General features: G+C 51.9%; 1 protein-coding gene across 4 annotated transcripts; it reads right to left on the reverse strand.

Moving 5' to 3' along the window:
- Nucleotides 1-595: 595 nt before the first annotated feature.
- Nucleotides 596-9,966, reverse strand: NCF2 (neutrophil cytosolic factor 2). 4 transcript variants are annotated; one of them, XM_019290027.3, is made up of 16 exons: nucleotides 9,652-9,966; nucleotides 9,324-9,455; nucleotides 9,163-9,245; nucleotides 8,747-8,855; nucleotides 8,400-8,537; nucleotides 7,992-8,099; nucleotides 7,005-7,064; nucleotides 6,122-6,165; nucleotides 5,778-5,919; nucleotides 5,422-5,484; nucleotides 5,044-5,122; nucleotides 3,226-3,269; nucleotides 2,571-2,722; nucleotides 2,385-2,496; nucleotides 2,015-2,177; nucleotides 596-827 (listed from the first exon to the last, which is right to left on the reverse strand). In XM_019290027.3, exons 1-16 carry the CDS (start codon nucleotides 9,823-9,825, stop codon nucleotides 730-732), a joined length of 1,701 nt encoding a protein of 566 aa, XP_019145572.1. In that variant the 5' UTR covers nucleotides 9,826-9,966; the 3' UTR covers nucleotides 596-729. The 4 variants fall into 4 exon arrangements, with proteins under 4 accessions (XP_019145572.1, XP_019145573.1, XP_010404664.1 ...); XM_019290028.3 differs by having other exon boundaries at nucleotides 8,400-8,534; nucleotides 9,652-9,965; XM_010406362.4 differs by lacking the exon at nucleotides 9,324-9,455 and having other exon boundaries at nucleotides 9,652-9,965.
- Between the last annotated feature and the right edge of the window lie 1,259 nt (nucleotides 9,967-11,225).

Genomic DNA, 11,225 nt, shown 5'->3' on the forward strand with positions numbered 1-11,225 from the left:
TGCTTCCAGGTTTGTCACAGAACACTCCAGAGATGTTCTGGTTTTGAAATGACACGTGTTTATTGTCTCCAGAATAAGTTCCTTTAAAAATAAATGTCCTTAGCACCTTTGGAGCAAAGCTCTGGGATTCCAGGCTGTGTCTTTCTAAGGTACTGTCTTAGAATTCTGACTGATCAGGAACAGCTTTGAAGTACGGCTCCCAACGCTGAAGAAAATGTAAAATGTGTCTGCTTTTATTGGTGGGAATTTTAAAGTCCCTGCGAATTTGAATTGTGAGTTGGAGCAGGGTGAGGCTGTGTGGTTGCTCTTAAGATCTTGGGGTTGGCAGTAATGCTTTGAGGAAGCAAATGCTTTCCTGGTCTGTAGCTTCCTGAACTCACTTCCCCTTCGGGATCTGCCGGCAGGGCTGTAAATGCAGGTTGCACCACCCTCTTGTGGGTGTTCCCAGCTGCTGGCATATCTGTATAAAAGCTTTTTTAAGGATAGGGGAACAGGGCAAGTCTCTTGGCAAGCACAGGATTTAGGAATGAATGTATTCCTAACAGGAATTAGCAACTTCTTAACAAGTTCCTGTTTTAGAGAACAATGCAAAAGGTAAAATATAAAGTTTTTAATACAAGTAGCAATAACATTTAAATTTCATTTCAGATGCAGGGATTAATATGCAGACTACATAATGGCAACAGTTGAATTCTTAATTTCTCTCCACAACTTCAAGCTCTTCCGAAATCACTTTTCTGGGTGTTCAGTGTTGGGCTGTTGAATGAATGCAGATGGGAAGATGCCAGTCCTCCCCTTGCACTGGCCTTCGAACCAGTCTTCATTCACTGGAAGGGAAAACACAGTTCTTGTGACCCTAGGGATGCACAGGAGCATCATGTGCTGCAGACAGGCCTGAGATCACCATTTTAAGGTGTGTCTGCTGATAACCCTTTGAGCAGTGCTAGACCCAGCAGGGAGTGGAATGTGGAGGAAAGGGAGGAATGAGGAAGAGAGGAAAGTGGTAAGGTAAGAAGGAATGTCAAATGGGGGTGGGAAATTGGATCAAAATAGAGACCAGGGGGCTTGGAAACTGCCTTGAGTGGAAACAAAGTGAGTGTAGAGAGCGATGAAATCATCTGAGACCTTGGTCTGTCCTCTTCAGGATACATCTGAAGTATACTGTCACCTGTTTCCCATGTTCATCTAAAAACCCTAAAACTGCTAAAACCTCTACTACCTTGGGTTAAGTAAAGCCTACGAGCTCTGACAGTTTTGCTGTGGGGGAACCAAATGAGGCAAGAACCAGCTTTGAATTGGGAAATACTTAGCTCAGCAATGAAGGGGAAGGTAGGATTTTGGGGTGGAGGGGGTCATCGGTATTGCATGGTGCAAAAACTAACCAGTCAAAGGTTGGGGGGGGGGACCGATGGTGTACTGCTACTAAAGCCTGCCAGCCACCACAGATTAGTGACAGAACTACAGATAGCAAAATATAAGGGGGTTTTTGCCTTTAAAACCTATTCCTGATGTCTTGATTTCACTCAGAGGCTCAAGTGAGGAGGGGAACGTGCCCTGTGTATATAGTTCCTCATTGATCTTCCTGAGATTTAGTCTGTATTTAAGCCTCAATTCCCACAGAAACACTAAGGACTAATATTGACGACTAATGGAAGATTGTACCATTAACAACAAAATAGATGAAAAAAGGTTCCAGGTGAAAGGAATGGGAGAGAGAGCGTGCTCCCATTGTGGGGATGGCAGCTAAAATGAGGTGTCTCCTTGGAAGAATCCACTGTGATCAGTAAGCTTAAACACAGCCCTAGTGTAACTCCTGTCTTAAATGTTTGGGAGGGGTGCGGTGGAAGTGGGAGTGATGAAAACATGTTGGAAGAAGTGTGTGTAACAGGGACATGTGGATGGGAATCCCGTGGCAGAGCTGGAGGGGCTCTGCTGCTGCCACACCACCCTCCCTCTCACCAGAGCTGAGGGGTCCCTCCCCTCCCCTCTCCTGTCCCAGGAGGAGCACAATTACCTTTGGATAAAACAAGGATCATGTCTCCTGCCTGAAACTCCAGGTCTTCAGGTTGGGTGGCTTCATAACTGTACTGAGCTACAACATGGGTTGGTCCTGTTTCCCCTGGCATTGCCTCCTGCAGTGACTCCTCTGGTTTGCTGTCTGGTACAAACCCCTCTCCCTAGGGCAGGAAACAAGCTGGTGAGGGCATGACCTCTTGGCTTCCTTCTCTGTACTAGGGCAAGAGAGACGAGCTCTGCTTCTCCTCTCCACCCACTCTTTGCTCCCATCCTTTCATGAGGTCGCTGGCCACAAATCTGTGCTTGTGGCAAGGAGAGCAAAGGCAGGAGGGAAGAGAAGGTGGCTGCCCCCTGTAGCTGTCACTGACCTCTGTGCCATTGCACCAGACTGTCAGGCAGTTGTCCTTGCTCTGGCTCCAGGCTGCCTCCACATTCTCTGCACTCAGAGTCACCAGCTCCTGGCCCTCCACAGGCTTGTACCTGGTGTGTGCAGGGGATGCAGGTGAGGAGCCCTGGAACATGGCCCTGGCTTGCTGGGGCCGGCAGTGCCTCACCTCAGCTCCGTGTGCTCAGGCTGCAGCTCCAGCTTCTTGCAAACCAGCTCCAGGAGTTCCCTGTAGGAGAGGCCTCGATCGACTCTCAGGGCAACTGTGAATTTGTAATGCACCTTGACGATGTCGGGGCTGGAGACAGTTGGTTCAGCCTCCTGCGGGTAGGAAACGGGATGTCACCGTGTGTGGCTTGGCAAGCACAGGGATGTGGAAACTGTGGTTGCTTGAGTTAGATTGTGCCTCCCAAGCTGTGCTTGGACATTGGCTGGTCGGCAGCCCCAGGCCTATCCCAGGAGAGAGCCCAGTAATAGGTTAGGGACTTAGCACCAAATTGTGGCTTTAGGGTGATCAAATTAGAGCTGTGTCCACCCTCCAAGCCCCTCATTCTTTTTTTTTTTTTGCGTTGGAATTGCTGTATTTTCCCATCTCTCTTCTCAGTGCGACCTTCTGACACGCTGACCATTCCCAGGAGCATGTGCATTCCAGCCAAGCTCTCTCCCTTCTCAAGTGCCTCAGGTTGACTGAGAGTCATACACTGGCTCTGGTCACTGCCCTGGGTCCATCTGGGGCCTGGAGGAGAACTCCCAAAAAGCAGCCTTAAGTCACCTGGTAAATGCAGATTTGTAGGACCTCAAGGTCTGCGCTCGCAGGACATTACCTTTGCTGTGTCTCTTGGCTGCGCCACGGTAGCAGGAATGTAGTCTGGGGAGGAGGAAAAAGGTGGCTTAGCAGGTGGGATGGGGTAAACATCTAAACATATAGCCAGACCTCCTGCAGTCCATCATGATCTCCAGCAACACCAACCAACCCTGGGGCCAGCGGTGGTCCCTCGAATGGATACAGCATCTGCCAGAGGTTCATCTGTAAGATCTATATACAACCACTGAGCAGAGGTTTTCACTCTGTGCCTTCCCTCTTGCAGGGATGGGAACATGAGGGGTGGGATGTCTTTCGTGGGTAGATTCAAAAAAGATAAACATGTAGCTGCTGGTTTTAGTGTCTTTGCTCTTCTGATCTCCCTACGTCCACCTGAAAACCAAAGGCAATCCCTGTCCTTCAATGGGGCTGTAAAGCTAAACTCAGGCTTTCAGGCAGGGTGATTTCACACAGGTTTGTGGAAGCCTTTTCATGAGAATCTGATTTACATTTTGGCAGTGCTTTGGCACAACTGTGCTCATTCCAGGAAGATCCCGAGCTACAGTGTTGAACATGGTCCCACTAATAGATCCAAGATGGCTTTTGATGCTATAAAGATGGTCACTGGGGTTGCTGTGTCCATAAGGTGTTTGTCCTTAATTCCATAAGCCAGAGCCAGCTCTACCCCTGGACGCATATGAGGCTGCCCTGACAGGGACACGAGCCCTCCCTGTCCTGCTGTTCATCATCTTTTGGTCCGCCTTTCCCCACCACCTGGCTCAGGCCCTCCCCAGAGTGGGGGTAGGCAATTGGTTCTCACACAACAGATCAGGTTGGAAGGGACCACAGTGGGTCATCGGGTCCCACCTCCCTGCTCAAGCAAGGTCATCAGAGAGCACAAGGCCCAGGACTGTGTCCAGATGGGTCTGGAGTATCCCCAGTGAGAGAGACTCCACACCCTCTCTGGTGTCTGTTCCAGTGCTTGGTCACTGCACAGGAAAGAAATTCTTTGTCATGTTCAGGTAGAACTTCCTGGGCATCCATTTCTGCCCATGGTCTCTTGTCCCATTGCTGGGCCCCAGGGAGCAGAGCCTGGTCCTTGTTCTGAGCCTTCCCTGCAGACAGGGACAGACAGGGATGAGGGCCCCTCTCAGCCATGTCTTTTCCACATACTCCTTTTTTTTTGCACGTTGGTCATTGATAGCCAGACTAGACTGCAGCACATCAACACCTGGGCAGTACTGTCTCTGCACAGTGATATTTTCTACCCCAAAAGGTTTTTTCTGCAGCAGCGTGGATACCATTGGCAGAGCCCTGTTTCAGCTTCCCAGCATCCTGAACCATCTGTGCTGGGGGTAGTGTGGTGGCCCTGGTGTCACCATCTCTGCCCCAGGCCTGGGATGTGGGACACTGGGTAGCACCAGCCAGGAATCCCCTTTATACAGCTCCTTCAAGCCTAGCCCAGCTGACAGCAGCACTGAAACTATCACGGATGCCCTGCTGGAAGGAGAAGTCTGTAAGGAATCTTTTACTCCAAGCTGGTTCTTGCCCCATTCCTACCTCCAGGCCCTTTTTCTCATTAGTTGCTGTGCTAATTAAGAGCACAGAGGGACTTGCTTTCCTCAGGGACCCCACAGACACTATTATACTCCATCCTCAGCATTGCAGTTGCTGTCTCTGCCTCCTGCTCTAATATTTCCCAGTCCTTGACTGCAAATGGGGCCAGGAATGAGATGGAGATGAACCCTAGTCCTGGTCTCAAAGAGTGAGAATACGGCATCTCAACCTGCTGCTGGTGGGATCACCCTGTGCCCCCATCCCTTCAGCTCCCCACACTGACCTGGCGCCGGCCGCCGTGGCTTCTCCAGCACAGTGAAGGTGGGTGACTCAGAAATCTCATCTTCTACAAGTGTTTCCTCCTGTGCCATGGGAAGAAGGCAGTGCTGTCAATCCCACCCTTCATGAGGGGCCGGGGTGCTGCTGCCTTGTGCAGCCCCCCTCCAACCTGTTATTTTCCCAGTCTGTTTGGGGTTTTGAACTGGCGAGGGGGTGACTTTGCTATCCATTATCTCCCCAGCATTGCCAACCCCCACCAGGGTGCCACCAACACAGATTTTGCAGATAAGGTGACCATAAGCCAGAAGAACCAACCCCAGCATCATGAGGGGGAGGGAGTCACACATGGGTCCTACTGGCAGGTGGGCGTGGGCCTCCTCACCTGGATATGCAGCTTATTCTGGAGCTCCACAGGCTCAAGGAAGTTGCAGGGGACGATCCCTTTCTGCAGGGGAAGGAGAGATGAGTAGTGATTACTTGGCAAGAAGGCAACCCACTACCGGAGGACACAACTGGATGTGTCCTCACCCTCCCCTGCATCCAGGAGGGTTCCTGAGGCTTGAATTTTAGTTTCTGCAAGTTGGGTGGATTTCACTGAACCCTGTGGCCTAATCTAGGGTGGGCATAAGAGACTTCAGTCAGAAACTTATTTAATTACTGTTGGCAAGGCTCTGCCTCTGCAGAACCTCAACCACAATCTGCTGTCTACCCCTCCTGTCCAGCACACTCCTGGTATACCTTTCCATTGAACATCACTGTAGCCCAATTGTCCTTCTCTTTCTTCAGGACAAAGACAATGTTTCCGGGCAGGACCTGCAGCTCCTCGGCGGTCTCAGGAATGAACTCGTACATGACACGGTGTGGTTGCCCTCTGAGGGCCCTGGGTGTGGGAGCAGTGCACAGGTCAGGAATGTTGGCAATGCTTTTGTTTTACATCATAGGGAGAATCCAGACCTCTGCCTCCTTGTTTCTACCTTCCCCATTCCCCCTGAGTTCTGGGGGCCAACTGGATGCTCGGCTGCCAGAGTGCAGGATGGGGTTGTGCATGGTTGCGTGGGTTATCCATCCTTCATCCAACTTACCTGAGGATTTCTGGGGTCTTGGGCCTGGGTGGAGGACCAGAGGCCTGCCAAAAGGAAGACAAAAAGGAAAATACCAGTAAGCCAGAGGATTTTGTTTGCTTTGCAGAAATGTCCTGAAGCCTTTTACCATGCCTACCCTCACCCCAACACTGTTCCTTCCTCCACATGCAGGTGCCTTAAGTGCCATGAGGAATATCACTGGCTTGCTCCTTCTAAGGAACAGTTTCCAAATTCTTCAACATACAGTTGGTTTTCAGAGGCACAAACCTCTTTTCACTCCTGATTTTAGTTTCAGTTCACAGAGGGATTGAGATTGTCAACACCTGTCTGCATTGAGACGGGTGTAATTTATCTTGTGCAATGGTGTGCTGCTGTGCTGTGCTTTCCCATAGCCTCCCAAAAAGCTCCTGGAAAAACTCTTGCCACCTTTAGGAATGGGAAGATGCCACTATGTCATCTGGAAAATGGCATGGGAAATGCAAAGGAGTTCAGGAATAGACAAGAGGATGCAAAGTGAGAACAGAACTGCCATTGTTTCTCCACTCAGGGTTAGGCAGATGATCCCTAATGAATCCTTTGTGGAGGGTCAGAGGCAGCCCCCTGCACAGAGCCATCACCCCACCCACTACTTCCCCATACAGGAAACCAGCTTAACCTCAGCCACAGCTGTGGGTGGGTTTGGAATGAACTTCCTGGTGCTGGAAGTAGCAGCTGATCCGTGGAAGCAGTGCCTGCCTCCTCCCCACAGCAGGCGGCACAGAATTCAGGATGGTAAGGGTGCTGTTTTGTCCCTACTGCAGGTCAGAGCCCTCAGCAAGGTGTGGGATGACAGCCACCCTACGTCATCCTGCACTGAGCATGCTGGTCACTTACAGAATCTCACCTGTGGCTGTAGGGGAGCGAATCCTGAAAAATTGTCCTTGTCCACCACAGATGCCACCACCTACAGCCAAAGACAGATAGTGACTTGGTGCCTGTAGACCTCTCTCAGACCTCTGATGTCCACCCTCCTCCTTTGCTGTTGGCCAAGCCAAGCTCCTCAGGATGCTTCAAGCTCAGGAGGGGCTGTGATTTTAGGCTAAGCATCTTAGACTACAGACTGAGTGCCTCTGGCACCAAAGCTTCCCTCTCAGCTGTGGTAAATTTTCTGCTCTTAGCCTGGCTGTTTCTGTGGCTTGAAGCATTATAACCTAGAAGTTTCCCTTTCTGTTTTAATCACAAATGTTGAAGGGAGCCAAAGTGTCCAGCTCAAGCCCATACTTCCTACAGGTGACCTTAAACGTAATTTAGAAAGTTGATATATGTTTTTGCATGTTTCTGGCACTCAAGGAACTGCCTGGCTCTTGGCTGTCTGACTCCCCAGTGCCTGGTTCCTTTTCTGGAGGAGTGCTGCCTCCCAGGACCTGAGCCCAAGGGTGGTATCCCAGTGACTGAATTTTGCACATTCACAGGAGAGAAGCTTGCTTGCTTATCTGAGCTGAAAAGCCCTTTTCAAACAGAGTGGTGGAAGAACTGGAGGTTGTTTGTGGGTGTCAAATGTTATATAGCTCCTTTCCCCCACCCCTGAAAATGTCTTGGCACGAGCTGAAGCTCTTTCCAGCTCATGTCCCTCATGTCTCACTAAGGAGACAAACTAGAAATGAGCCATGCTTAGCAGAAACATGCTTTTAGCTCCTGTATTCTTGCAGACTCCCTGTTCCCTGCAAGATCCCTGTGTGCCATCCCTCTCTCCATGTCTGGGGGATCCCTGACCAGCTCCCTGTCTCTGGCTGCCTACCAGGCAGCAGCTCAGAGGGGTGATGAGAAGGCAGTCAACAGCTCTTCTCAGTCCACAGGCTTGGCCTGAATTAATAATATAGAGCCTTCTTACCATTGCCTTTCCCAGGTAGTCCTTCTTCTCCAGCTGAGCCACTTGCTTCTCATTTGGCCTGAACAGCTTCCCTGCAGGAATGGCCACCAGCTCACAGAGCTTCTGCTTCTGTAGCACAGAGAAGTCATGGAGCTTTTGGAGGTGAGAGCAGGGACTGATGAATGTCCTTTCTGCTCTGGGCTTGGGGTCTGCTCCATAAAGCCAAACCACCACCATGACAGCCCAATCCCAGCCCTGGTCCTGTCTTCCCATCCCTGCCTCCCCAGTGACCCAAAGCTCTTCCCATGGACTTGTGTCCCACTACAATATCCATTGCCACTGCATTTTAATCCTGCTAAAAGGTGGATGTGCTGTCAGTGGGATTTCCCTCCCTCTCCCTGTGGGGCTGCGAGACCTGCTCCTCCGTACCAGGATGGCTTCCATTGCCCTGTCGATCTTGTTATGCTGGGGCTCACTCTTCATGCTCATTGCCAGGGTCAGGTGCTCCTCAGCCTTCTCCCAGTTCTCTGTTGTGGCATACACCAGTGCAATGTTGTAGAGAATCTGCTGGAGGAATGGGAGCAAAGGAACAAGTTCTTGGAGCAGCCAGACCGCTGCCAGGAGGGCAGTAAAGGAAAGGGCAGTGGGGCAGTCGCGCTGCACCCGCTTGCTTGGTTTTTGCAAGGTACAAAGAGAGGCTGGCTGTCTCCTCTTTAGATTTCTCATGCTGGAGAACAGACCTTTGGGATCAAGACTGGTGGCCAGGTGTGTCTCACCTCGCAGGCAAAGAGCCGGTAGCGCAGCCCCAGGATCTTGTAGTCAATGAGTTGGTTGCCTCGCAGCTGGGCCAGCGCCTCTTTGAAATCCTCAATGGCCTTTCCATGGCTGTGGAGCAGAGGATGAAGGTGTCACCAGTTCATGGTGGCAACCTCCTTGCCTCTAAGCTTGTATTCAGACTTAGTTCAGTCGGGTCTCCCCTCTATCCTTGCAGTGTTTCAGACACCCCACGGGAGGAGAGAGGTTCTGAGGCTCATGTTAATCCCAGGACTGCAGTGCTGAAGAGTAGGAGCCTGTTTAACCTCGAGGGGTTTCTGTTTGGGCTCTGGGGCACCAACCTGCCTGGGGCCATCCTCAGCTGAAGGCTGGCATCTCTGTAATCAGCAAAAATGAAACTCGAAACCCTTCCACTCACTTCTGCCTCTGGTAAAACACGGTCCCCCGCTGGAAATAAGCCACTGCCAGGTGCTTGTCACAGCTGATGCTCCGGGTGAATGCCTGCAGAGGTAGGAGAGGGGCAAAAAGGGGGTAAAAAGGGGACACCTTTAAAAACCTGAGGGTGTAGAGCAGTTGTACCTGTCCTGCTTTAGCCAAGTGGCGTGAGCTGGGCTCTGCAGGCTGTGTCTCCCTGCAGCACTGGGTGGGGAGAGCCTGTACCAGGCTCCTGGGTTTTTCTGAGCTGGAGCCATCTGCCAGCATGGGCACCTCCTGGAGAGAGGGAGGGTGAACAGTGGGCTGTGCATCATTTGGCAGCCCAGTGCTGTCCCCCTTCCTCAGAGCTTTAAAAGGCCCTGAATCCATCCCTTAGACCATGATCCTTAATTCCTTCCTTCCCCACCATGTCCACCTATCTGGGCAGCCCCCAGAGGTGAGAGGATGAGCGGCCCTAGGGGCTGTACCTTACCTCCTCTGCCTCCACCAGCTTCCCCAGGACAAGGTGGATGCAGCCGATGTTAAAGCAGATTTTGGCAGGGGGATTCTGGACGGCCGTGAAGGCATCCAGGGCAGCACTCCACTCCTTCCTGTCCGCTGCACACACCCCTTCTTGCCACAGCCGGATCGTCTCCACCAGGGACATGGCGTGGTGGGAGTGGGATGTGGGATCCCCCTTTCTCGTGGGTCTCGCCCCTCTCCCTCTCCTTCCTTGAGGCGCAGCTCGGCCTCTCTGGCTCCCTTCTGCCGGTCCTTCTGCCTTCCCCCCACCCCCGTCACAAACCTGGCAGGAAGTGGCCTCACTCGCATCAGCCTCCGGATGGGGAAGTGCGGCAGAGGCTGCCTCTGACACAGCGGGTTTCCATGGGTTGCATCCCTGCTCCTCTCGGGCAGCCACCCCTTGCCTACTCGGGTTTTGCTCCTCCGTTTTTTACATTAAAGGCCATGGATTTTGTCAGCTGGGTGGTTCATCTGGTCAAATTTCAAGTTGCAGAACCCCAGGATGAGTGCTGGGCTGAGCCCTTGGGTGCTCTGCAAAGCGCAGTCCCATCGTTGCTAAGCGATTCCTGCAGACAATTTCTGGCAGGTACAGCTGGGCTGGGGCTTCCCTGTCTGCCCAAGTGGGGAGGTGAAGTAAGGCCCAAGGCACTGCCTGGGAAACCCTTGGTCCTTCCCGACCCCACTGTGTTGTCCCAGTGTGGAGTTCCACTGCTAAGGGCATGTGGAGCTGCCCATGGATGGGGTTCCTGGGGCAGTGGCCATGCTGCACCATATCCCGAGGGCTCAGTGTAACATCACTTCTGTCCAGGCATTTTAGGGCCAACGAAGCATAACTGGCTCTGGAGCACTGGTGGGAGCACAGGGCCAAGATGAGCATGGGGCACACGGTGACAGCAGGACTCTGACCTGCTGCTGACTCACAGGTTTAGAGATGGCTGCTCCACACATGGTTTTTAAGCATTTTTGGAAGTACTTTGCCTCTGCCCCATCTACCAACGTGATGTGTATTTTTTAAGACCTTAAAATATGTCAGCAAGACTCAGCCCTTGTGCCTTTACTAAGACTTCCCCAGCAAATTACGTAACTCCAGCAGTGGGAGGGAGGCTGGGGAGGAGACTTCTGAGTCTTGCTGATGGAGGAACCTGAGCTCCTGAGCAGCAAAGGCTGGGGTTTTGATCCAAAGTAGGACCAAACACAACCCTGAGCCTGGGGCTCTCTGGTTCTCCAGCTGTATGTCTGCCCTTAGCATCCCAGCTGGCTCCTATGGGCTTCCCACGGGAGCATGGAAGACTCTCTGACCTCCAGGAAGGCAGAGGGAGATGCAGCCAGCTGAAGTGATGCTCAGGTAAAAGGGTAGGAGTAACAACATGGTGAGTGTGAAAACACCCCTGTAGGTGCCTTTTCTGATTCCTGAGAGGAATGGGAGACCCCATGGAGCAGCAAAGGGTTCACCTTATTGGAGGCATAATTTTCTGCTCATTTAATTATCTGAATTGGTGCACTGCTGGGTCAGGTTTATCCCAAAACCAGTACAAGGGGAGCTGG

This window comes from Corvus cornix, chromosome 8, assembly GCF_000738735.6.
Source record: "Corvus cornix cornix isolate S_Up_H32 chromosome 8, ASM73873v5, whole genome shotgun sequence".
In the NCBI taxonomy this organism is placed as follows: domain Eukaryota; kingdom Metazoa; phylum Chordata; class Aves; order Passeriformes; family Corvidae; genus Corvus; species Corvus cornix.

Bases quoted from the DNA above. Each gene is read 5' to 3' on its own strand.
- NCF2 (XM_019290027.3), bottom strand. From the start codon at position 9,825: ATGTCCCTGGTGGAGACGATCCGGCTGTGGCAAGAAGGGGTGTGTGCA. The intron at 5,123-5,421 runs GTGAGGAGGCCC...CCCATGGCACAG, and splicing joins AGAATAAGCTGCATATCCAG to GAGGAAACACTTGTAGAAGA. The intron at 3,270-5,043 runs GTCAGTGTGGGG...CCTCCTCCCCAG, and splicing joins GCCACGGCGGCCGGCGCCAG to ACTACATTCCTGCTACCGTG.